This window comes from Dermatophagoides farinae, chromosome 6 (genome assembly GCF_024713945.1).
Source record: "Dermatophagoides farinae isolate YC_2012a chromosome 6, ASM2471394v1, whole genome shotgun sequence".
Classification (NCBI taxonomy): domain Eukaryota; kingdom Metazoa; phylum Arthropoda; class Arachnida; order Sarcoptiformes; family Pyroglyphidae; genus Dermatophagoides; species Dermatophagoides farinae.
In genome coordinates this window covers 2589463-2615925 of record NC_134682.1, presented here as the reverse complement: position 1 = coordinate 2615925, position 26463 = coordinate 2589463, and the positions used below count along the sequence as shown (strand labels likewise).

General features: G+C 29.1%; 5 protein-coding genes across 11 annotated transcripts; 1 reads left to right on the top strand and 4 right to left on the bottom strand.

Moving 5' to 3' along the window:
- Positions 1–24: 24 nt before the first annotated feature.
- Positions 25–3367, bottom strand: LOC124494330 (uncharacterized). 2 transcript variants are annotated; one of them, XM_047057504.2, is made up of 7 exons: positions 2923–3367; positions 2670–2773; positions 1906–2602; positions 1464–1827; positions 997–1393; positions 753–927; positions 25–686 (listed from the first exon to the last, which is right to left on the bottom strand). In XM_047057504.2, the coding sequence occupies exons 2-7, from the start codon at positions 2733–2735 to the stop codon at positions 304–306; spliced, it is 2082 nt and encodes a 693-aa protein (XP_046913460.1). In that variant the 5' UTR covers positions 2736–2773; positions 2923–3367; the 3' UTR covers positions 25–303. The 2 variants fall into 2 exon arrangements, with proteins under 2 accessions (XP_046913460.1, XP_075588019.1); XM_075731904.1 differs by having other exon boundaries at positions 759–927.
- A 2697-nt stretch (positions 3368–6064) lies between these two features.
- On the bottom strand, positions 6065–13143 carry LOC124493668 (uncharacterized). Of its 3 annotated transcripts, XM_075731906.1 has the most exons (8): positions 12608–13143; positions 12363–12488; positions 10277–10586; positions 9706–10196; positions 8788–9589; positions 8582–8663; positions 6499–6661; positions 6065–6410 (listed from the first exon to the last, which is right to left on the bottom strand). In XM_075731906.1, the coding sequence occupies exons 2-8, from the start codon at positions 12456–12458 to the stop codon at positions 6360–6362; spliced, it is 1995 nt and encodes a 664-aa protein (XP_075588021.1). In that variant the 5' UTR covers positions 12459–12488; positions 12608–13143; the 3' UTR covers positions 6065–6359. The 3 variants fall into 3 exon arrangements, with proteins under 3 accessions (XP_075588021.1, XP_075588020.1, XP_075588022.1); XM_075731905.1 differs by having other exon boundaries at positions 12363–13143; XM_075731907.1 differs by having other exon boundaries at positions 8788–9499; positions 12363–13143.
- A 546-nt stretch (positions 13144–13689) lies between these two features.
- On the top strand, positions 13690–16803 carry LOC124493738 (uncharacterized). The gene is made up of 4 exons (XM_047056842.2): positions 13690–14963; positions 15029–15366; positions 15445–15584; positions 15649–16803. Exons 1-4 carry the CDS (start codon positions 14226–14228, stop codon positions 16080–16082), a joined length of 1650 nt encoding a protein of 549 aa, XP_046912798.2. The 5' UTR covers positions 13690–14225; the 3' UTR covers positions 16083–16803.
- LOC124493740 (tryptase-2) lies at positions 16290–18485 on the bottom strand. Of its 2 annotated transcripts, XM_047056844.2 has the most exons (7): positions 18000–18485; positions 17837–17928; positions 17652–17758; positions 17315–17589; positions 16926–17063; positions 16824–16843; positions 16290–16663 (listed from the first exon to the last, which is right to left on the bottom strand). In XM_047056844.2, the coding sequence occupies exons 1-7, from the start codon at positions 18091–18093 to the stop codon at positions 16502–16504; spliced, it is 888 nt and encodes a 295-aa protein (XP_046912800.2). In that variant the 5' UTR covers positions 18094–18485; the 3' UTR covers positions 16290–16501. The 2 variants fall into 2 exon arrangements, with proteins under 2 accessions (XP_046912800.2, XP_075588012.1); XM_075731897.1 differs by lacking the exon at positions 16824–16843 and having other exon boundaries at positions 16290–16670; positions 16922–17063.
- Positions 18486–19111: 626 nt separating this feature from the next.
- LOC124493739 (trypsin-1) lies at positions 19112–25592 on the bottom strand. Of its 3 annotated transcripts, none has more exons than XM_075731895.1 (7): positions 24671–25592; positions 20835–21136; positions 20584–20769; positions 20336–20516; positions 20063–20274; positions 19621–19905; positions 19112–19538 (listed from the first exon to the last, which is right to left on the bottom strand). In XM_075731895.1, exons 2-7 carry the CDS (start codon positions 21133–21135, stop codon positions 19453–19455), a joined length of 1251 nt encoding a protein of 416 aa, XP_075588010.1. In that variant the 5' UTR covers position 21136; positions 24671–25592; the 3' UTR covers positions 19112–19452. The 3 variants fall into 3 exon arrangements, with proteins under 3 accessions (XP_075588010.1, XP_075588011.1, XP_046912799.1); XM_075731896.1 differs by lacking the exon at positions 24671–25592 and adding an exon at positions 21218–21376; XM_047056843.2 differs by lacking the exon at positions 24671–25592 and having other exon boundaries at positions 20835–21377.
- Positions 25593–26463: the final 871 nt, after the last annotated feature.

The window sequence follows — 26463 nt, the reverse complement described above, 5'->3', positions numbered from 1 at the left end:
ATATCCTGTTTGCATTTATGGATGTGTGTGCGTGTGTCTGTGTGTGTGCATTCATCCTGTCTGTATTACACCCGAGATCCTATATATTGATGATGACGATAATGAATATTGGACATGTATTTGATTTTACCTGGATGATGAAAAGATGAAAAAGCTAATGATGAGTAAATGTGCTTATAATTGTGTGTGTGTCTTGGTCTGTTTTATTTTTTTGATAATTATTCTGTATACAATGGAATATTTTCAAAATTTTGTGAATGAATCATAATAAACACAGTTTTTTTACCCATTCTCCATTCATATTTAGCTAAATCTACAGAATCGATCACGATATGGAAATACGGATACAGAATTTGGAGTGTCGGAAAAACCATTCATTGAACAGATTGTTCGCGTTGTATTAGGCGCTGATTGATCATGTTGATGTTGATGGTGATGATGATTATGATTATGATGATTACGATAATCCAACGATGATGATGGCGTAGACAATGGGGTTGATTTATGATAATCATTATTATAAATATTATTATGTTTTAGATATTTTAATTTTCTTATACGAATCCAATAACGAATGGATGTACCAAATGAAACAATTAATAATAATAGAAAAAATAATATCATTGAAATGATACCGATCGGTCGTAAACAAATCATTTCTTCATTTTGTTTATTACCAAGTTCATCTACGATGATGGAAAAAAAGATAAAAAAAAATTTCATCGATAAATTTGAAAGAAATGTTTTCTTACCTTTACTTGATTGAAATGTCATTTCTTCATCTTGATCATGATGTACTTCAAGCGCTTGTACGAGTGAAATACTTTCGGACAAAATTGATGCGTTTGTTGTTGTATTTAGGCCGGTATCAAAATTTTGTAGTTTTGCTGATCGTTTTGATAGATTACGCCAATAACATCTTTGTGGCTATTTGGTAAATGAAAAATTGATCAAAAATAAAATTTAAAAATTTTGGGCAAGAAAAAATCCACTTACCGGACAACGGTTGTGACACATATGAATATCACATTCAAGATATAATGCTAATGATCCGGTGAATCTGAATGCTTTTATATAAGCAAACAGGCTAACCTGATGTCCATTCTCAGCTTTATATGTACCACGAAATGGACTGATTAGTTTTTCATTCGTAACACAACCATTTGAATCAATTAATTGTAATCGTTGTTGAGCACCATTATGAGCGATACAATTTTTAACCAAAATATCGAAACCAACTTTATCGCTTTTCATATGAATCAACAATGTTAATGGATCACCAACAGTAACGGGGCCAGTAGTACGTGTTCCAGCAATACCGAATCCACGACGGATTTCCATTTGACATTGTGGTGGATTAATGGTGAACACAACCGGGCTACCAGTGTTTGTTCTAAATAAAAAACAAAATATGAATGAATAATTCATGAATTGAACAAATCATCATCAATAATATTGCTTACTCAACATTGACGGATGGAAATGAAACTGTTTTCCAAAAATCACTACCATATTCACAAGTTAAACGAAAATGTTCATCATATTCTTCTTCAATCAATGAATTATATTGAATGGATAATGTATTCCACATTAGATGATCACGTCTACGTGCTTCACCGGGCATAGATGGATGATACATTTCCTGTCTACCTAATGTTCCGCATTGATTCAAACGAATAAAAAATTCATAATGTTTACGGCCCGATCCATTCACGTATATACATTTTGAATCATGAACATAACCAGAACTATAGATAATACCATTGAATGTTCCATTAAAACGAATAACAACTTTCATATATTCATCCGAACATTCAGCAACAATATCTAGAATCAAACAAAATCAAATTTATTTTTTTGTTGTTGTTGTTGTTGAGAGTTGATATTTGAAAAAAATACACATACGTTCAACACGTGTCATATTTAACTGTCCTATAATCGTCGTAGGTGAATTGAATATAATTTCATCATCAAACAAAGACGATGATGATCCACTTGTTGTTGCCGATGTGATGTGAAAATTTTGATTTGGCAAATAATGATAATTTATCGGTTCAATTGTAGCTTCAGTGATTGCTGTTGTTGGTGCTGTTGTTGTTGTTGTTGTAGTCGTTGTTGTTGTCGTCGTCGTCGATGACGATGATGAGATTGGTCCCATATTGACCGAAATTTTAGCCGTTGTAGATGTTTGTAATGGATTTCGAAATCCACTTGGAATACCGGCTATGCTTGACATGTATAATGGAAAATTTTGATGACGGATCGAATCTACCCATCGTAAACGATTTTCATTATTATTAGATGATAACGGTAATGATAATGATGATTGTAGATTTATTGTGTGATTTGTAGTTACATTATCACTTTGAACATCAGAATGTATTATGCTAGTTTCATTGATCAAATCATTTTCATCTGTTGCCGTTGTTGTTGTTATCATTAATACACCATTATCCGTTATGTTTGGAAATTTATTATTATTATTATCATCCAAATTCAAATCATTCGATGATGAAATATTTATGGGAAGAAATTCATGTGTTAATCTTGCTGATTTATAATAAAAACGATTATTACGAAGTTGTTGATCATTTCTAATTAACTACAGTTATTGAAAGTGGTAGAGAAAAAATTTATAAAAATGATCAAAATCAAATCGAATAACTTACATGTACATGATTAATATAAACAATGGTCAGAATGAATACAATTTGATATGACAATTCAAATGCCATTTTATTGTCGTCGTCGTCGTAGTCGTCGTATCACCAATCTAATTATAGATGGCGGTAATAAAAAGAAAAATAAAATCAATAATCTTTCATTAAATAACAATAAACAATCTGGCAAAAAAAAAAAACAAAACAAAACAAAAACAAGTGGGTAATTTCATTCGCTCTGATTTTTCCGAAATCAACTAACCAGTTATACTAGGTAGAAAGAAACAAAAGCAAGAGATCATTTTGGATACTATTTAAATTTAATTAACATTCAAAGAAAAAGATGGCCAGAGAAAACATAAGGATAACAAAGGCGAGTCAATGAATGATCATATATATATCATTTGAAGAAGGGTAAAGTAAAATTCATGAAGAACACTTCCGTGTTCCAATATGAGAAAACAAACACTTGGAAAAGTATATCGTCATAAAATAATAAAGTAAAATAATATTGGTAGTAGCACTGATGATGATGATGATGATGGTAAAAGTGAATTGATTGTATTTCCATTGATTTTCATTCATGATTCTTCCCGGTTATCGAAATGAATACATATCTGGCTGACAACACACGAGACAAATGCATAAAGAAACGAATAGAATTGTGATAACCAAATATAAAAAAAACAGGTGAAAAAAAAATTAGCCAAATTTAAATTTCAAAAAAAACCGATGATAAACAAACCCTCTAATTAGCGCCATTTATGGCTAAAACCATCATCATCATCATGATCAATGTAAAAAACTAGTAGCAACAACAACAACAACAACAACAAAAGAAAATTGATTGAATTTTGAATGATTTTTTTTCTTTCCTTCTTTTTGTTTGTTTGTTTGTGCGAATGAATGAATGAATGAATGCAAGAAAAAAAATATATATAAAAAAAGCTAGGTCAGATAATGAAATGGTGTACTACTGATTATTCGACACTAAAACTAACGTCATATTTTTGAATTACCCACCAGTTGTTTTCTATTCATTTTGGACAAAACCAAATTGAGAAAAAAAAATTCGAATCAATACCGTTGAAAGGGTGTTCATTGAAAAATCAAAAAATTGGCCATGGCCATCTTTTCTTTTATCCTTTAACATTCATTCATTCATTCGTTCATTCATTCGTTTATTCATTGAAACTTTTGAACTTTGACTGAATAGAAAATTAAATGAAAAAAAAATTCAATTCTTAAATTACACAACACACACACACACATGTATGTCAGATTCGGATTGATGACAAGGATGAATTGACAAAAGCTTTACAAAAAAAAATAAATTAGTGTAAACTTTTTTTTTGTCTGAGATGTGTGTGTGTGTGTGTGTCTATCCATCTTTTGTCGGCACATATTTTTTAAAAAATTCACGGTGATGGTGTTTATAATATGGACAAAAATGTTCAACAACAATTGTATAACAAAAGGAAAACAACAACAACAACAACAACAACAACAACAACAACAGCAGCAGAGAAAAATTGACATGACAATCGAATTCATGATTAGAAAAAATTTTTAAATCTTTTTTTTTTTTTGTTCAAATTCACATGTGTCTTCGAGGAGGTGGTCTTCACACACACACTGGTGTTTTGAATGGTAAAAAAAAATTATTTTTTTCGTTTTCCTGATTCATTCATATCGGATAATAATAATAATCGTATTGGAAACAATTATAATTGTGCTTCAATTCAATGGAATTTTTATTTTCCGGAATAATCTTCATTTTTGTCGTCGTTGTTGTTGTCATGAAGATGGCCATTGTATATTATATATATATGAATGTGATAATTAGAATACAGAATTTTTTTTTCCTCAAAACTGAATGGAAAAAAATGCAAAAAAAAAACATTGTAATTCGAATAAAATAATTTGTCTCCAACATCAATGATGAACATTTCCATTTAAGTAATGATTTGATTTGATTTGATTTTTTTTTTTTGAATTCAAATAAATTTGTTTTGCTACCGTTACATTATCATTATCATCAATAATGATGATGCTGATATTGTGTTTATAACTACCAAAGCCCCATCAAGACATTTATCTAAATGATGCTCATCATTGTTGGTTACCATTATAATGTTGATGATGATAATCATCATCATCAACATTATAATGGCAACCAACAATCAAATTAATGTTGATAATTGATTCTCATTAAAACTAATGATATATTATTATCATTATTTGTTCAACTAATGAAAATTGTCTGTTTTTTTTCCCATCATAAACGAAATGAGTAAACTTTTGTGAAATGTTACGTTTTTTTTTTGTTGAAAATTTTATCATCATCATCATCATTATCGTAAAGGTGACCAGAATTATAAATGACAAAAAGGTAAAAAAAAGTTATTTGAAGAGAATGGTTAGGAAATTTATAAAATTCTCTGATGAAGAAAAAAAAATTTCCTACTTACTTACAATTATAAACGAATGAAACGACAACAAAATATTCTTGATACTGATAAATGATGATTGATATAGATTGTTGACAAATGAAATGACTGTTGTTGATTCAGATGGTGTTTTTCTTTTTTCTTTTTTTCTGTTATTGCATTAATGATGATGATGATGATGATGATTATCATTAAAAAAATAGGTGTTAATTGACAAAATTGTTCGCACAAAACACACACATGAAAAAAATCTTTTCGTCAATATCATCACTGTGTATTCTCAGTTGATTGATGACGGAAACGCTTGTGAAACTTCATTTATTTTTTTCTAATTTACTTGACAAACAAAAGATGATGATGATGATTTTTTTTTCTCGATGAATCATGCACACAACTTTAGAATAAATGAATGATAAAAATAAAACAAAACAAAAACTTTTTTTTCATTTGACAACTTTATTCTGTTCACAATTTGAAAAAGAAAATGAAATAAAATTCTATGATGATGGCTATGACCAATGCATCAATGTTTGTATGATACAGTTGAATAATGGATTTATCTCGTTTGGCCGTTGATTAAATATCAAATGATTCAATGAGAATTTATTTTACCTACCCCCAACAACAAAAAAAAACACAAAACCATACCCAACAACTAGAATTTTGTCAAACGGAAATACATTCCTCAAATAGTTATGGTGTAACCAACGGTTAAATGATCAACAACAACAACAACAACAAAAAGAGAGAAAAAGAGAAAGAGAGACAGCAAAATAAAAAACGATTCTACAGAGTTTTAAGCTACCCCTTTTCAAAAATCAAGTAACTTTTCTTCTTCTTTCGTTTCGATTCTCTTTGATTTTCTTTCTCTCACTCTCTTTATTGCTTTCTTACTTCACACAAAATAACCTTTTACCTTTTGTTGTTTGATTGTGAACATTGTATTATATTTTATTATTTTTACTGTTGTTGATGTTGTATAATAGTAATTCGCATAATATATCCATTGCGAAATCACAAAACAATAATCATTATTTTCGTTTGTGTGTGTGTGTGTTTAAAAATAAAGAGAAAAAAAGGGGTATAATAAGATTTTAGATGTTATACATAATCAGGGATGATGATGATGATGATGATGACACAAAAAATTTACCATTTCACCTTAGCACCGAATTATTTTAATGTTTTTTATTTGATGATGTTCGGAATTAATTCTCGGGATCCAACAGGATTTTTTGGTCAACATTTTTTACCATTGTTGTGTGTTTCGATTTGAATGTTGATTGTGATCACATGTGGGCTATTCAAATCAGATTAAACAGACAATAAAAAGATCAATTTCAAGCTTCATCATTAATATGATCACCACCAACCAATTAACCACTTACATTTGGACAAATCTGGCGACAAACTAATAATGTACATTGTATATTTAAATATTGGCTACCCGGAAATTTAAATGCAGGAAATGTTGTATAATAAACTTTTGATTCGGATCCAACATTATGCATCACCTTGAATGCTGTCATTACGGTTGAATCGACTGGACATCTATTCAGAGAAGAAGAAAAAAATCAGATTGAACAGAAAAAAATGTTGAAAGAAAAATAGAGAATAAAAAAAAATACAAAAAAAAAGAATTTAAAATCATTTTCAAATATTACAATGTGTCATTCACATTAGTATGAATGAATTTGATCATTTTCATTGTTAATTTGTAACAAAAATCTTTTTTTTTTTTTTTTGCTTCGTATAAACCATATAATTACCAGTATATTTGGTAGTATAATAATAATCGATAATTTGTCAATCAATTAGTCAGTAAAAGATATTCATTGACGGTGATTTTGATGATGATGATGATGATAATGATGAATAACAGCTGCTGAGCGTTCGATAGTAAAAAAAAAATCCGATAAATTCAATTGAATCAATTCGATCAATCAATCAATTGAAAAGACAGGAAAAAAACTGTAGACGATTTTTCTTATTCTCCAACAACAATTGTTGTCCGACCTAATCGAAGATTGTTGAATCGAACAAGAAACAAAACAAAAAAAAAATGCTCGACAAAACGGAAATTCTAATGATTTGTATTCATTGTATTGATCATCGTTGTTTCGTGGTTAACTTGAATGAATGAATCATATCAATCATCATCATGATCATGATGATCATTATCATTCAGCAAAAAAAAAAATTTTCTAAACACGATTTTTCAATAAATAATCATAGTGATGATGATGATAATGATATAGATTGATTGAATGGTTCACACCTGACTTTGATAGTGTTTTTATTATGGATTCTGGATATACAGAATAATAAAATATGAATTGATTGATTGATTTGGACATCTACAAATGATGGTTGATGGTCATTTTTTTTTTATTCAAAACAGTTTTGGGTCGTATGATGATGATGATGATGATCATCATCATCATCATCTTCATTATTTCCTATTCATATGGCCTAAAAAATCGTATCGTTAATCATCATCACCTGGACAATATTATAATAAATCAGTCAAAAGTGTGGCCATAATTTCTACATACATGATTTAATGATTATATTCAGAAACAGAATATCATCATTAATTTTTTTTTACAATGTTTGTATACAAACCAGAAGTGATTATATATTGTTTTGTTTCGATTTTCTAGGCCACTAGATTTGAACATTATCATCATCATCACCAAAAATGTATTTTGATTCATCAATCATTGTTATTGTTGTTGTTGTTGGTGAAAAAAATTTCATCCAAGTAATACAATAATCGAATGAAAAACATTGAAAATTCTTGTTTCGAATGCTAAAATTTTCTTATCATAATCATTTCGCTATTCAATTCAAATCATCATCGATCGTATCAATCGATGAATTTTGAACTATTTTCACATCAAACGATAAGATTCTATCAAATTTACGAAAAAAAAAATTTTAATATTTGATGAATTGAATGATTATGATTCAGAATGAAAGAAACATTATTGTTTACATACAAAGACATACATAGATTCTGTTTGTTTTTTAGCTTTTCTTCGCCTATCTTTTTTTTCTACTATTGGGAAAAAAAAGTTTTGTAGAAACAATGAACACAAATCTAGATAAATAGTAAATTCAATTGATTCTTGACATAAACACACACACACACACTCAGGCAAACAATGTATACACAAGAACATTATTTGATTCAATCATCATGATGATTTGTGGAAAAAAAAATTTTCAACAACTTCTTGTTGTTGTTTGTCATCATCAAGTGACGAATGACAAAACACAAAACAAAACAACGACAATTCGTTATTTGTCTTCCTGGTTTTTTTTTCTTATCACTTTGAAAATGGTAGGTACAAATGACAAAATGGTCAAAAAATCAAAAAAAAAATAGATCTTGAAATGTTTTTTTCACCGATAAAAAAAAACAAACAAACAACAAATGAAAGATAAAAAAAAATCTTTATAACTTACCCATCTTGATTTGTCAATTCATAACGCATTGTATCATGTTCATCATATGCATAACAGGTAGATATTCTAGAATCATAATCATCTATTTTGTGAATTGTATGAAATAAAGACAACAAAAAATGAAAAAAAATTCATCATCATCATTAAAACAAAAATCAACAACAATAATTCGTTTGTTCGCTATTTTTATTTATTTATTTATTTACCTAGTTGCCTTGTTCTTATGATCAATGTTACATCATCACCTAGTTCTACATTATTATCAATCAATTTTAAGAATGGTATACGCCCACGTAAGATATCCATTCGTGATTCAATCAGATTTGTTATATCAATTTCATTGTTCATCATATGATGATGATGATGATGATTATGATGATGATCACCAATATTACCATCATCATCATTGTTGTTGTTGTTGTTGTTGTTGTTTGGCCGTTGTCGTTTTTGTTGTTGTTGATAATAATCATATATCGATGTAATTGTTAAATTTGCTTTTGGCATTATTGATCGTGTATGTTGTTGTGGATATTGTTGTTGACTACTTACTTTTGCCGGATATGATGATGATGATGATGATTGTGATTGTGATTCAGTTTTATCATCATTATCATCCATGTCAATCACATCTTCATCTTCATTTTGATCATTATTATCATCCATTTTACGATAAAAATCATTTAAATTTGAATTATGTTCCATAATTATATTTTTTGTTACTCTTGGTGAACATTGTACAATAACTTTACTATCATATTTTTGTTCAATTTTTGGATCATTCTGTATATAAAGTGATAATTGATATGTATCATCTTTACTTATATTTAATTGATGTTGTTGTTGTTGTTGTTGTTGGCGTTGTTCTTGCTGCTGATGATGATAATGATGATGATAATATTGTTGTTGTTGTTGTTGCTGCTGCTGCTTTTGAAGATAAAAACTATTCATTTGCATCATATCATTATTATTCAAAGCACGACGAAAATTAAATCCATCTAGATTGATTGTCTTTTTCAATATAAATGGGTGGAAGAGAAAAAACAATATCAACCAATATTAATGATTGATTGATTGATTGATTGAAAGAAATATGGAAATATTTATCAAAAAAAAAAATCACTTACATGTGTATTGATGAAACCATCATTATTTTCATTCATCATCATCATTGTTGTTGTCGTTGTTGTTGTTGTTGTTGTTGTTGATGGTAATGATGATGATAATGTATCATCAACATTGGATAATAATGATGTTTGATTCGATTGTCTGCTCATCATTGTATCATTGAAATTGGATTTATTATTATTATTACCATAATCTTCTATATTATCAGCAAAATTTGTATTCATCATTGAAAATGGCTGTAATTTTTCAATACATTCACTTAAAAATGATAATTCCAGATAAACGATCGATGCACCATTACCACGTATTGTACATGAATCCAATATTTCAATTGGATAATAATAATGTCCATAAATTTGTTGTTGTTGTTGATTTGTAATCATTGGATTCTGTTCAATTTTAAACATTTTATATGCATAAACTAATCCTTTGAATGGTTTATCAAATGTTAATTGTACATAGAATTCTAATTGTCCACATGATATTGATGCTATATATTATTCGGAGAAAAAAAAAAGAAATAAAATAATATCACGGAAACGAAATATTAAAAATTCTATCATTACTTACATTGAAATTGATTTTGTTGATATGAATATGGTGGCTGCTGTTGTTGTTGTTGTTGTTGTTGTTGTCGATCAATCGGTAAACCATTATTACTACCATTATTATTATCGATATTTGAATTCATTATCTGTTGTTGTGGCTGCTGCTGCTGTTGTTGTTGTTGATGATGATGATGAACATTATCAGCAATTGATTCAACATTTTTTTCCTGTTTTTTCATTGGATTATTATTATTATTGTTGCTGCTGCTGCTGCGAATATCGTTTAATGGTAAACGATTACCGATAACAACATTGTTGAATAGGAAACAAATCTAGAATTTATATTTTTTTTCAATGAAAAAAAAAGAAAAAAAATGAATAATTGAAAAAATTGCGGAATTCATCATCATCATCATTATCATCATCATCATCATCATCATTGATCAATCAACAAACAAAATGTATATGGTGAACAGAATGGTGGACAGAATATTTTTTTTTCTTCCTTTTTTTCTTTAATTCAATTACATCAAATGTATCATTATGTCTGATTCATGAAATGTGAATGTTTTTATTTTTTTATTTTTATTTTTTTTTTTTTGACAATTTAATGATTGGATAGCGAAAAAAAGTTGTTTGATTCTTTTTTTGGTTTGAAAATTTGACACACACACACACTTAGAGGTCAAATTTATTAGAAGAAATGATTTGTGTGTGTGTGATATTCTAATTTCAAATCATTTAACAATAAAGATTCTAAAAAAAAGAAAGAAATTACTAACTGTTTTCTGCTGTCAGATAATAAAGTCAATGTTGTTGTTGTTGTTAAAAAAAAAAAAAATAGTGATGACATATCGTGGAAATTCTATAGAACAGAAAAAAAATACTAAATTAGGAAGTCAAAAGTCAAGTCATTGGTTTTTTTTCTCTATCTGTCTTCCTGTCTTTTTTTTGCTGAATACCCAAATAGACAGGTAATGGACATTTAAATCGGTGGTAATTTAATTACCATCACGATTATCAGCCCGAACCGATAAACGGACTGTTTGAATGAGAAAAGAGGAAAAAAAACTCTGAATAAAATGAAATGACCTAACAACAATTGAATAATGGTTGATCATCATCATAAAACAACAATTTTGATAAACTAGAGAGAGAGAGAGACGATCCTTTATAATGTTGTTTTAAAAAAAGCAAAACGAAAAAATCAATCGACAAATCGTAAAACTTTTTTCTTTTTCTTTTTTTTTGGCACGAAAAATTTTTTCTGGATAATATCTATTAAAAAGATGTTGATTGTTGTTTATGATGATGATGATGATGAGCTTGGTGATTCACGAACATATATATTCTACAGGTAAACAGCTCAGGATCGTTATTGTAATGATGATCCATTGCCATCATCATCATCATCATTGTGAATCGAGTATTTTTTTTTTTTTTTTTTTTTTTGATTGGCATCCAAAATTACCACAATTTGGACCAATCCCTCTCTTTCTCTCTACTTTCTTGGAAATGTGTAAATAGTAAATATATTGTGTGTATATGTGTGTTTCGCGATGCAAAAATTTCCATGAAACAATGATAATGAACAAAAAAAAAATTCTTTACACAGAAAAATGAAAAAAAAAACTGATAATTCGTTCAAATTCGTGTTTGATGAAAAAATATAATACACATACATACATAATAGTCATATCAATCATCATTCATTAGGTATGATCAGTATTTTTTTTGTGTGTGTGTTTGTGTTTAACAGGTGATTTGATCACCAATCCACATGATTATGATTTATTAAATTGTTTAATCATCTGTGGTTCATCTTGGTGATGATGATGATGATGATGATTTTGAATAGGGTTTATTTATTTATTTTCTACCAACATGACCTCATCATCATCATTTTCTCAGAACTTATATTTTCAAATTGGATTATGATTTTTTTTTCTATTACTTTTTTCAACAATGTTTAATCGAGCATTAAACATACACACACACACACAAACATATTTTTAGAAAAAAAAGAGTGGAAATCATGGTTCATCTAACACACATACACATAGTCGAGTACTTTATTATTATTAGTATATAATTTCAATGATGCTTACCAATAGAAAAATTGTTGTTTGGATAAATAGCATCGAGATATGAATTTTATGATGATGATTAAATAATAGCATTGCATTTTTGTTGTTTTTTATCATTCTTGTTGTTGTTGTTGTTGTTGTTAGATGCTGTTGTCGTTTTTGCAGTGGATCCATCATTCACGATCGTGGTATGTTTTTTTTTGTGTGTGTGTACAGAAAAAAAAAACAAATATTGATTCGATTCCAGAAATTTTTTTTTTATTTACCGGTAAAAATTATTTTATTGATTACAATTGATGCGGATGATCTCATTCATTGGTCATCAGTCACACACGCACACAGAAATGTTAGATTCAATGGGGGAAAAAAATACAAACAATCAAATACGACACAAACAAAACGAAAAAAAAAAAACAAAAACATTTAGATTTTTGGTTGAATGAAATTGAAAAAAAAAACAACAACAATTCAATGAATGTATCTTGTGTGCATGTGTGTGTGTGTGTGTGTAAACCATACCGTTTACTAACAAATTGGTAAAAAAAAAATCAATAGAAAATTGTCGAAGGTAGAAAAAAAAACTCAAGCATCCTTTATGGTCAAGATGTTGCTGCTCATTCATTCATTCATTCATTGAAATTCCATTTTTTTTTTGCTCCTAAACTAACCAACTTGATTGGTAGCTCTCTACTAAGGCAATAAATCTCTTGATAATGTTTGATGAAGGTGTCAATTGTCGTCGTTACTAAAGCTGGACCATAACTTGGAAATTTTTTTTTTTTGGTAAAAAAAACATCCATAAGCATCATCATCATCATGGTCAGACATTTTTAGGAAATTTTTTTTTCTTGAAAAATAAAAAATTTGATCTACCCATCTTTGAACGACCAACCAAGCAACCAACCAACCAATCTACATTACCTGTGTGTTCAATGTGTGTGTGTGTGTGTTAATGAATTTGATCAAGTTTTTTAGATAATTTTTTTCCATCATTTTTTTGCTACCGATATATTATATTACATCATATCATCTGATGTAGAATCGTCAACAAATAAAGAGAGAGAGAGAGAGAGAAAAAAAAAAGTCAAATATGTAATGAATGAAAAAGAAAAAATGTTGACCATTTTTTCATCTCACTCTATAGTTCGTTGAACTTTAAACACCTTTTTTGCGGTTGTTGTTGTTGTTGTTCTCGTGGTTGTCGTAGTTGTAATACATTTTCTCAGATTTTATCATTTAATAAAAAAAAACAATAAATAGTAACCCTTGAATAATTAAAAGCTATTCTTTTATTTTCAGTTAATTAATCAATTAATTAATTAACTTTCACATCATAAATAAATGAATAGAGGTAATTTGAATTATGTCCTTGATTCTGATTTTATGTGGGAAAATTGTTTTTCAAAGAAAAATACAAAATTCGAGAACATTCTATAAATTCTATTTCTCTGCGTGTGTGTATGTATGTGTATATATGCGTTTTATTTTGTAGTTTGTCCATGATCCAGAAACACTACTTATTCGGTTTTTGTACCCGCACACATACACACAGACAGAAAGAGAATTGGGAATTATATTGCATGGACTGGGGAAAAAAAATCTAGGTTCATACATGCGTTGTTTGTTTCTGGATCAAACAAGAGTCATTGAGCTGTATTTTTTTTTCTTCTCTGGGTCTTGATGTTTTTGCTGTTGTTAGTTGATCGAAAATTCACCAATTTGTTTCAGTTTGATTGAGTGTGAGCTGCTAAAAATGCGTTGTAGATTTAGATCATCATTGTCATCGTCGAATATTGTTATAAATTAAAGAAATCAAATTTCCATAATTCGAACCGAAAATTTGATGATCCATAAAAAATCATCATCATCATCATCATCATCATCATGAGCTTAACGACGGAAGAAAAACAACGATTATGGCATCTATTTCAGGCATGCGATACCGATTCAGATGGATTAGTCAATCAGAATGATGTGAGGTTATTATCATCACGAAGTGAATTCTCTGATTATAATATTGAAGAGATAATCGATCTATTCAACACCGTAAATAATGATAATGATGAAAATTGTATCATGACATTCGAAGATTTCATTGAAAAAAAGCTAGCTCATGAAAGATTAAGCCAGATGTCTGAAACCACTTCGATATCGTCCGGTTTCACAAATACAAGCACGGATGAATCGATTACGGATGCAGCTGCAATCGAATATGGTAAACGTTATTTTAATCATCGCCATCATCGTCAGCGACAATATGATGATAATCTGAATAAATATAAAAACAATTTAAGATTTTGTGATGAAATTGATAGTACATTATCGAAAAGCATGGATAACCTTCAATTGGATGATGGCGGTGTTGTTGATTTTCACGGTAATTCGGATGCAATTACACGAAGAGTATTTACGGCCATTCCGATGGGTCGAAAAAATCATCACCATCACCATCAACATCGTAATATCATCACAGATCATCGTGCGGCAGCAGCTGCACTAGCTGCAAATAAATTCATTGTCGATATTAATCGTTTTAAAAGCAATAAATATCTACTTCCCGAAGAGATTGAACGATTCGATATGAGTGATGATGCCAAAAAGAAATTTGAACTTATTCGTCAGGTAAGCAGTAATTGAATTTTTTTTTTTTTTTTTGGTCACCATTAATTTCCACCATTCGATGTTAGGATTATTTCAATTGTCTAAACGAATTGAGTGAAGAGAATGAAAATATTTGTGAAGAATTGGATCGTACCAGGAAGGAACGGAATTATTTGCGTGAAAAAATTGATATATTACGTGAAGAATATGGAGAAAATCTACGAAAACATCGTGAACAATGGCTTTGTGAAAGGCAAAAACTTGAACAAAAAATCACCAATCTTGAAACTTATGTGACGAAAATTCAACATCAACAAACATCAATTTCATCATGGCCATTGATGATGATGACGAATAATCCATTGTTATCTGATGTTATCAATGATAATAATCCAAATGAATCGGCTCAAGACTATCTTTACAGGTTAGTGATAATATATACATTCAGTGTTTAGAATTATAACATTGGCAATAAAAAAATTTCTGTAAAATTTTCCTATAGTGAAAATTTTAAATTACATCAACTTGCCAATAAAATTTCCGAACTTGCATTATTCTTATCGGAAATCCTATCGAATCTTCGTAAAAGTGAAATTGATATTATGGTTGCTAATTATCGTGCTGCTGGTATTGTTAAAAATGGTAATTAAAACTTACGATGATTTTGTTTTGAATTAAATGATTAATTGTGGTTCATTATTTCCAGTTACAAATCCATTACATCGTAATGATATAGACAAAGAAAATGATATAATGCAATGTTATGAACGTGCAATGGTCAATCGTTCGATGATTGAACGTGAAGCAATTGATTTTGTTCGAAATATTGATAAAGAAATTCTTGTCCAATATCTATCACCATTGGAATTTCAGAAATTATTCAACAAAAACAATAATAATCGTCAATCGACAACATCAACAACAACAATGGATTTTCAAGAATTTCAAAACATTCTTTCAGATCTGTTGATTAAATTAAAAGATGATCTTCGTAATGTGAATAAAACATTGGATCATCATCATCATCATCATCATCATATTCAACATAATGCTCAGAATGATGAACAAAACGATAAACTTAGTATAGATACATATAGTACCTATCTACAACAGCATGATTATAATAATTATAAATTATAAAATAATCCACATACAGCAAACCTAATTCAACAACAACAACAACAACAAGGGAAAAAACGCCGAAAAAATGGTCAAATCACATCATGCATCAACCAGAATAATAATAACAATAACAATATATCATATATATACTCGTATATTTACCACGTATCTTATTATCTATATATACCATATATATTCTTGGGCATTTCATTAAGTGTGTGTGTGTTTTTTTTTTAGTTTTAGAAAAAATAGAATTTATTATAAAAAAATCTAAAATGATGATGATGATGATGATGATGATGATGATGAAACCATGGCAAAAAAAATGATAAAGGTGGTGTAATTATAATTGTTTGGCAAATATATTGACAGAATTCATTAAGAAGATCAATCGATTATTCTTTTCTTGGATCTCTCGCATATTCATATCTCACAAATCAGTAAAGAAATCTAAGCTGATTAATCCATTCCATAAAATGTGTTATCCGGGTATATACATCATGAAATCCTGGTTTAGCACATCCCGATCCAAATGAAGTGACACCGGCCAGATACCATGTGGAACCGATTTTACATTGTAATGGACCACCAGAATCACCCTGAATGCTCAAAAATTGTATTCGATTTTTATTTTTTGTTTTTTTTTTTTGGAATTTCGAATTTTTTTTCGATTTTTCAAAGTTTTGAAATTTGAATTTGAAAAAACAAATAAAATTATTCGGAAACTTGAACAAATAAATCAAATATAAATATACATACATGACATGTTCCTTTTCCACCTGTTTTCGTCACATGGAGAAACAGAAAAAAAACCAATCAATTTTAATCAATGATAAAAAGATGAATTTTTTTTCAACTTACCACGTTCATCTTCGGTACCGGCACAAAGATGCCAACTTTTTATTCCAATTTTAAATTTAGAAAAATATGCCTTCTGACATAATGCATTATCGAATACTTTGATTCGTACTTTTTGCAATACATCGGATCCTTTTTTATCTATCGATCAGAATTAGAATAATGAATAAAAAAAAATCAATCAAATCTAGGGTTGTCAAATGCGGGGTCGAGGAGGACAAAAAAATTTTTTTTTTATTGGAAAACTTGCTTAATAATACAGTTTTACATTGGTTAAAAATTTTTTTGTTAGATAAAAAAGTTTCTTATAAAGAAGGACATCTATCCTCTTGTCTTCCTCTGGGTCTGGTAACCCTAACCGAATCAATTAAAATTATTATAAAATTACTTACTATGATCTAATTTTCCCCAGCCAGATGCAACACATTCTTTTTCAAAAAATTCAGTATAAATACTTGGTGGTAAACAAATTGGTTTCACAAATTCAGATGTTATCACCGGTTTAGCCAATTTCATTAATGCAATATCATTATCATAGCCTTTATATAATGGATAATGAAATACTTCTGCCACCTGATATGTTTGTTCATAACCATCTTCCATTTTTTGATGATATTCACCAACACGTACTTCCCAATGTTTAGCTTGTGGTAACATAAATAATGGACTGATTTATAAAAAAAATTTAAAGAATTAACATTTAGAATTGATAGAATATGATGCACCTACTTAATGATACAATGGGCAGCGGTTACAACCCAATCATTATCGATGAGTACACCACCACACCAATGGCCAACTTTACCCGCTTGTGGATGTGTTAATCGTATTGAAACCTTTTTGGTTATTTTTTTCCAAAACAAAAATCATAATTATCAATCAAATTGAAATCATTTATCAATTATTAGCTTTACCTGCCATGGAAATTCACCCTCATACGAACGATTACCACCGACAATTCGTTCGGTCAATGGAATTTCATTATTATATCGATTAATTCCACAAGCTATGAATAAATGAATGAAAAAACTTTTTCAATTTTTTTTGTGACAAAAATACAAATACACACATATTTACCTTGTTGGCCATCGTCTGATGCTTTCACTATGATACAATGATGAATGATTATGAAGATGACAGAATAAAAAACATCTAGCGCCTCTATGCGCATACTCTCGATTGTTTCGTTGAAGAAACAAATTCAATTCTTGTTGGCTTTTTTTTCTGTTTATTTGGTTTTCCGGTATTTTTTTCAAAAAAAAAAAATTTCTTTTCCTTTTGTTTGTATGTGGGATTTTAAATCACCAAAAAAAAAAAAAAAATGTGCCTGTAATAACTCTCGCCGTTGTACTGTTGTTATCATCAAAATTTTTTTTTTTTTTTAATCACACAACATTTACAATCGACAATCGACAATTTCCGGTGATCAAAATTCACAACACGCAATAAATCATCCGAAAAATGAATTTAACTAAAACACAATCCAAAACAAAACAAAAACCGATAACATATAACGATTCGAAGATGAACGACAACAAAAAAAAGGACGAAGACCACGTTGAACTTTTAGTAACAAGTAGTATGGATGCTAATATAAATTATATGTCTATGTCTATATGGCTATGACCACCACCACCACCACCGCCATCACCACCGCCACCACAACAACAATCATTAACCATTAAAATGTTGTACGGTCAAAAGCATTGAACGGATGATGGTGGTGGTGGTGGTATGTGATCAAGTTTATCTCTGTAGCCATAACCTAGAAGAAGTTATGGTCAATGTCCGTGTATGTAAAAAAAAAAATTGACTGAATGATCGTTTCGGTCATTTTTTTTTTGTGTGTGATGAAAAAAAAAACAGTAGCAAAACCTGCTTGTCGGCTTACTATTTTGATAAACATTTCATATGATATGATCATCATGTTGGTCGGTTGTGGTGGATTATCATTGAATTTGATCTTTAAAAGGGGCAATATAATCATCATCAAAATTCAAAATAATTTTATAATGGTATCGACATCGTTTTTTTCACCCAATTTTTTTCGGATTTTGAAAATAAAAAAAAACATTATCATTGATAATATATAGCCTTCTGTGTTGTGATCATGATAATAACCAAAGGATTAATGATTGATTGAAACCAAAACAACAACAACAACTTATTACTCGTTATTCGTCGTCTTATTGAGCAAAAGAAAAAATAAACAACATTTATTCTTATTAAGCAGCAGAAAAAAAAATCAATAAATAAAATAAAAATTATTTACAAATTCAATTTTTTTCAGAAAAAAAGATTATTACACAAAGAAATCATTCATATTGAAGGACTGTGACTGACATTCAAAAAAAAAATTTGATAATCTAAAAACAATCAGAAAAATAATGAACAAAAATCAATCAAAAAAAAAATCAAGATCAATCAAAGTTAATCGATCAGGTAATTGATTCATGAAACAATAGTGGTGGTGGTGGTTGTAATGATGTTGTAATAACCGGTCATTGTTTTTTTTTCGGTGGTTAGTCATTCAATTTGTATGAATATGAATCCAATCGACAAATTCAGTGATACGTGTATAGACACCGGGTAGATTTGGTCTTGCACATCCAACACCTAATTTAATTGATGGCAAAAAAAATCAATTAATTTTTTGTTTCTAATTAAAAAAAAATTTTTTTGAGAATAAATAAATTACCCCATGATACTAGACCAATCAATATGATATGATTATCATCACGTAAACTAAGTGGTGAACCAGAATCACCTTGACATGAATCACGACCACCATCTTTATAACCGGCACAAAGCATATTGGAGAAAATTTTCTCTCTACGACCAGCATTTTTCATCCATTCTTGGCAATCATCTGAATCCAATACTTCGACATCAACTTTTTGCAATATACCCGGTGATGTTGACACAGCGTATTGGGTTCGACCCCAGCCAACAGCTGTTGCTTTTTCACCGGTAAAATTTCGTCCTATTTTTTGTTTGTCCATAAAAAAAAAATAAATAAATGATGATTAGATTAGATTAATTTTAATTTGCTCGTAATAATTTTTTTATAGTATAATAAAAATGGGACTGGAATGAGTCAAAAAAAAGACAAAATAACTAAAAATAAAAAATAAATAAACCTTTCGGTGGCAAACAAATGGGTAATATATGTGGCCTATATATCACATCTTGATTAAGCTCTAACAATGCAATATCATTCTGATATGTTGCCGGATTATATCCTTCATGTACCACTTTACGTCGGACACCATATTCTTCATGTGGATATTGTTCAGTCTGTGCTTTAAGATTATAATCACCAAGTCGTATTTTAATATTATTTGCCGGTGTTCTGTGGAGAATTAGAGTTTTTTTTTGTTATTGGGAAAAAATATCGATTACAAAAGGCATACTTATAGACACAATGTGCAGCCGTTACAATCCAACGACGATTAATTAATGCACCACCACAGGAAATTTTTTGATTTAAAAATTGATGTTTAACAATGGCCACTTGCCATGGATTTTGGCCAAATTTTGCATTTTCACCACCAACTATTTTAGCATTTCTTGTATACATTATACGGCCACATTCTAAATTTTAAATTAGTAAAAAAAAAAATCATCATCAATTAGGAACGAAAAAATGTTTGAAACAAACCTGGATCGGATACTTCTTCCGGTATGACCGAGGTTGTATTCTGTGCAATTGTTTCAAATGGTACACAACAACTCCAGAATATACCACCATTACATAAATCTAATGGCCGATGTCCAGACATCCAACATGTTATACCGAATGTACAATGATGTGTTTCACTTTGATAATGACATTTTTGTGGAAATGCTACAAAAAAAATTTCATGAAAAAAATGAATCATTTTGAATACAATACATTGATACCATACTTACATAGTAAAAATCTGGCAATACTCAATAGATTCCATAATGTATTCGATACTTGTTTGGAATCATATGGTTGATCCGCCGCTGTTGTTGTTGTTGTTATCGAACCGGTAGCTAATAATGGATATGCATTCAATGGTGACAATGAATTTAGTGATTTATAAAAACGAAAATTTGTTAAATTTGTAATGGCCGCAGTTGCCGTCGTTCCAGATGAACGTGAAAGAAAATGTGATTTCAATCGATTATTATGACATATTGATAATAGATTGATGGTGACTAGGAAAAGAGAAAGTCCTCTAAACATTCTATGTTGAAAATAAAAAAAATAAAAAAACGAAAAAAATTAATCAAAAATTCAATATTTACAACAAAACAATACAGTCAACCAGAAAAAAAACAGAAAAACCCATTTATTCATGAGAAAAAAACAAAAAAAAAATTAGGCCAAATGTCCATTTTCAATTTCTTTTCTAAATCTAAATCATCATCGTCGACCATTCATTCGAAATGAATGAATGAATGAATATAAACGATGAAATGAGAGCGAAAAAACCGACATCACCACCGCCACCGCCACCACTTTAAATCTAATTTTATAATCTGCTTTTTTTCTTCAGAAAGAAAGAAAAAAAGACACTTTCAGTATCAAAGGGAAAAAGAGAAAAAAAATGTTTGACCTCTCTATCTCTCTCTCTCTCTCTTTGAATGAGGTGTGAATGACCGAGAAATCAAAAAAAAAGAAACAATAAATCAGCAAGAATCGATCAATTGTCACAGCCATGTAACATTGACAATTGATTAAATTGAATCAAATTGTCTACTGACTGGTTGGCCAGCCTTTTTCATTTTTGGTGATGTATTTATATATAGACCGACATTTAAAGTGTGATGATGGTGATTTCTTAAAAAAGAAAGAAAAATGTTTTTTCCAAGAAATACTGAAAAAAAGATAGGTCAAAACCTACTTTCACACACACACACACACACCGACAAACCATTTTTTTCAGGTGAAAATAAGACGAACCATCACCAACAATATCGTTGTTTCTGCTGTTGTTGTTGTTCAAATGATTTTTTTTCTTTTTTTTTTGTAAAAAAAGAGAAATCCCAAAAACCTGTACACACTTGATGATGAGATGTGTCATGGTGGTGGCTATTATACACAGACACACAGGACTTCATCACTTTATAATGTTTTGTGTGGTAATTCTTATCATTTTTTTTTTACTATTCACAGGGCTAATTTTAGAAATCATCCACACACACACAAAAAAAAAGATCATTATTGGCTTGAAAATGATAATATCGGTTTGGATTTCATTTGATATTAACATAACGGTACGAATGTACGTAATAATGTGATGTGAAATGAAAATGGAAACAAAAACAAAAAAAAATGAATTGCCACTAATTTATCTGGTGGTCAGAAAGAGAGAGAGAGAGAGAGAGAGAGAGAAAATTGCTTGATGCTATATGATGAAGAAAATAAATCCTGACATTAATTGCCAAAAATTGTTTTTTTATGCAAAAAAACAAACTCTCAAATATCATCATAATCATAATCATAACCATATCGAATAACAGAGATGTGGGGATGAAATAAAAAATTCGTTTTCATTTTAGAAATTTTAATTTTAAATTTTTTAAAAAAAAAATAAATAAATTCATCACAGCAATTGACCATTGGTCATTATTTTCAAAAAGAAATAGCCGGTGCCTATGCAAGATGTAAATATTAACATCCTTTAAGTAATGAACTAGGTTTTTATGTCATAATAATTATATAATAATATTGTTATTATATGATTCGAAGATAATTATATTGGCCACACATACACACAGCAAAAAAAAATTATTGATTGATTTCATATCAATATTCAAGTTTTTTTTTTCTTCTTCTTCTTCTTGGTGCAACCAGATTTCATACTGCAAAAAAAAATTTACATTTCAACTTATTATCGTTCGGTTATGATCATGAAATAAAAAAAAACCCCGAAAAAATAACAAAATCAGACAACCTTGACTAATCATTCGATTTGATCATGTAAAAAATATCATCATCATCATCATCATAATCAACAACAACAACAAAACCATTGACCGGAAATCAATGTTTCCATATCCGGTTCATTAACTGAATAATTGGGAAAATAAACAAAGAGAGAAAAAAAACCAAACAAACAGAAAACAATACATTTACCGAGTACTAGATCATTCATTCATTTGGCTTATTTCGTTAAGATGAATACTGGTACTCCAGCCAAGAAAAAAAAAACGAGAACAAAAATAAAATTGTAATTAACAATGATGATTATTCATACTGATATGGATTATATAATGAAAAAAAAGAAAATCCTAACAACAACAACTACATTGACAATGAAGACGAACGAAAAGATTCTTTCAATTAATGATATTAGAATAGAATTGACAATGAACTTAACCTAAATGACAAATCAGCCATATTGGCCATGATTGACTGACTGACTGACTTGCTGACATACTGAATGAATAGTGAATGAAGAAATGAGTGAAGAAAAGAAAATAAACCTTCTTATCTCTCTCTCTCAACTTTTCTGATGATTTTGTTTCTTTCATTTCTTAATATTCTTTTTTTTCTCTAACACAAAAAAAAACAACATTTCAACCATTCAATATTTTTTTTTTTGTATGCTGTACCGATGACATCGAAACGAAACAAAATAAAACAAAACAAAAATGTGCGGTCAATCGGTCGATTGTGGTTGTTGTTGTTGTTGTTGTCGTTGTTGGAAAGAAATTATTTATTCCAAAATAATAATGATCATCATGATCATTATGATGACGACTTAGGTATAACATTTGGAATAATAAAAATAATGTTCATTTTTTTTTCTTTGATTGAAATAAATTCCATAATGGACATTTTATCATTTTTTTTGCTTCTTTTTCATCACTAACTACAAGTGGGTCACAGATAGTGACCACATGTGGTCATCATCATCAATGATGATGATGATGATGATGATGATGGCTATTCTCTTCAACGAAATAATAATGTGAATTTTCATTTTTTTTTTTTTTTTTTTGATTGAAATAATTTTTACTTGGGGGGTACACAATTCCTTACAAATAATTTGACCATCTAATATATTACCATGTGAATAATAATAAAAAAAAACATTGTTTTGTTCAGTTTGTTTGGTTTGTTTGAAAAATAATAATCATTTTTATTATCATGAAATGATGATGATGATGATGATGAAGGTCAGTGAACAAACAAACAAACAAACAAACAAGTGTCATTTCATCATCATTATTGAATCTTGATAATCAAATTTTTAAATTGAAATTTTTTTTTCAACTGTTTTTTTATGGATTATACACTCGATTGATGATTTTATGATTATTGTGCTTGCCCAGTGTGTGTGTGTGTGTGTTTGGTGATTCATCATAAACGATAATGATGATTTATTATTATCATTTGGAATTGAATCATAATTTGATTATGATGATGGTGGTGGTCATTGATTGTTTGTTTGCTTGTTCGTTTGTTGAATTCTTTGTAGATTTTCGTCTTGTTTTTTTTTGATTTGGGTTAAGGTGTGTGTGTGTGTGTGTCTTTTCATATATGGAAATAAGGGTGCGGGTTGGTGTGAACAAAAACAAAAACAGAAACCAAAATCAAACGGATAAATCTTATTAATGTGTGTATGATTTATTATTGATTTGATTCTCGTTTGTTTCACATACACACACACACACACACCCATTCAGATTTTTCAAGATTAATCGAATTGTTTATCGATAAATATTTCTTAATCAATCAATGGATTTTTTTAAAACAAAAAAAAAGTTACCTGCATTATTAACTGTGAAAAACAAATGATAAATGAAAATAGAAAAAAAAATGATAATGATGATCAGAATATCTTTATTTTTTTTCAATTAAATCGATAAAAATTGATTGATTGAAAATTGTTGATAACAATGATGATGATGATGATGACGTTGATGATAACGATATCTCCAATGATGTTGTTGTTGATGTTGTTGATGATGATGATGATGTTGACAACATTTATTATTGATTAAATGAATCAAAAATAATTGATCAGATTGGAAAATCATTTCATCCAACAATAAAAATTAAAATTTGAAGATACGGATACGTGGATCATTTATTGATAAAACATTATGATTTCGAATCGATCATGATTATATGTTGTTGTTGTTATTCAAGCGTACAAACACTACACAAACACACACGCACACACATACACAATAGAAATTCATTGAATTTGACAAGCTAAAATTAGGCTGTTGTTTTTATTTCGATATGGTGGACAACATGAATATGACATTGTGAAAATGAATAGATTCTATGACAATTTATTTTGTAAATTGGACATTATTATGTTGTTGTTCAATGTTTTTAACCGGCTACATCAATGGATCAATCATATGTATGTGTTATTGACAATCGATGATTGTTGATTGTGTTTTGGTGATGGCGAAATGGAGAAAGATTTTCTTTAGACAGAAATTTTTTTTTTTGGCAAAATTCTCTTTCAATCTCAAATCGATTCTCTCTTTTTTTTCTTTTTGTCGATGTCAAATTTATGAAAATTGAAAATCCATCAAATTCACGGCGACAACGATTTCACACACACACACACACACACAACAATCAAGCACTAAGCAACAGGTTGAATGATGAACACATCAGCACCACCATATACACACACACAACACACACACACACACATGATATCCACCTTGGTAATGATTATCAATATTTGAATGGATGAAAAAAAAATTTTTTTTTGTTTGTTAAGAGACCAAAAAAAAAAGTAAAGAGCCAGAAAAAAAATCAAACCTAAACATTGAACGAATGAAACGTGAGACAGATAGATAGTGATCACAACGAAATGCATGAACACACACACTTATATATATAGAGTCATCAATGAGAGAAATCTTTTTTGAATATTTTTTTTTTCTTATTCACAAAACGAATAATAATAATAATCGCACACACACACACACATCATCATCATCATCACCAGAGAGGTAAAGAAACTAGAAATTGAAATGGAAAGAGAAATAAGCAAAATATACCATGTGTGTATGCATCTCTCATCATCATCATCATAACACACACACAATGTTTTATTTTTCCAAAATAAGTAGGAAAATGGGTTATTTGCCTACATCATCATCATCATCATCATTTCATTTCATTCTGAATTTTGTTTCATGAACAAATATTAATGATGATGATGATGATTTCATCCGAAACGAAACCAAAAAAAAGGTCTCTCTTTTGTCTTCAAACAACACAAATGCACAAATCAAACCAAGTTATATGATGCTGGAGAGGGGGGAAGAATGAATTCCATCATGAAAAAAAACTGGAATAATCAAAAAAAAAAAAAATGGTGAAACGAATCGTGAAAATTCATCATCATCATCATCAATTAGAATATGAACCGGTGAGATGATGATTATTATTGATGAATCATTATTCTATTCATTCAGATTTTTTTGGCGATGAAAAATAGATATAATCCACACCTTTATAGAAGTTGTTGCTGTTGAATTAAATCCAACATGGTGATCAATCGATGTGTGTGTGTGTGTGTGTGTGTGT

Bases quoted from the DNA above. Each gene is read 5' to 3' on its own strand.
- LOC124494330 (XM_047057504.2), bottom strand. From the start codon at position 2,735: ATGGCATTTGAATTGTCATATCAAATTGTATTCATTCTGACCATTGTT. The intron at 1,394-1,463 runs GTAAGCAATATT...TTTTTTATTTAG, and splicing joins TTTCCATCCGTCAATGTTGA to AACAAACACTGGTAGCCCGG. The intron at 687-752 runs GTAAGAAAACAT...CCATCATCGTAG, and splicing joins GACATTTCAATCAAGTAAAG to ATGAACTTGGTAATAAACAA.
- LOC124493668 (XM_075731905.1), bottom strand. From the start codon at position 12,518: ATGATGGATCCACTGCAAAAACGACAACAGCATCTAACAACAACAACA. The intron at 10,587-12,362 runs GTAAGCATCATT...TATAAATTCTAG, and splicing joins AAACAACAATTTTTCTATTG to ATTTGTTTCCTATTCAACAA. The intron at 6,411-6,498 runs GTAAGTGGTTAA...TGATTTGAATAG, and splicing joins GTCGCCAGATTTGTCCAAAT to CCCACATGTGATCACAATCA.
- LOC124493738 (XM_047056842.2), top strand. From the start codon at position 14,226: ATGAGCTTAACGACGGAAGAAAAACAACGATTATGGCATCTATTTCAG. The intron at 14,964-15,028 runs GTAAGCAGTAAT...ATTCGATGTTAG, and splicing joins AATTTGAACTTATTCGTCAG to GATTATTTCAATTGTCTAAA. The intron at 15,367-15,444 runs GTTAGTGATAAT...ATTTTCCTATAG, and splicing joins GCTCAAGACTATCTTTACAG to TGAAAATTTTAAATTACATC.
- LOC124493740 (XM_047056844.2), bottom strand. From the start codon at position 18,093: ATGCGCATAGAGGCGCTAGATGTTTTTTATTCTGTCATCTTCATAATC. The intron at 17,759-17,836 runs GTAAAGCTAATA...ATAACCAAAAAG, and splicing joins AGGGTGAATTTCCATGGCAG to GTTTCAATACGATTAACACA. The intron at 17,590-17,651 runs GTAGGTGCATCA...TTTATAAATCAG, and splicing joins GCTGCCCATTGTATCATTAA to TCCATTATTTATGTTACCAC.
- LOC124493739 (XM_075731895.1), bottom strand. From the start codon at position 21,135: ATGTTTAGAGGACTTTCTCTTTTCCTAGTCACCATCAATCTATTATCA. The intron at 20,770-20,834 runs GTAAGTATGGTA...TTTTTTTTGTAG, and splicing joins TATTGCCAGATTTTTACTAT to CATTTCCACAAAAATGTCAT. The intron at 20,517-20,583 runs GTTTGTTTCAAA...TTTAAAATTTAG, and splicing joins GGAAGAAGTATCCGATCCAG to AATGTGGCCGTATAATGTAT.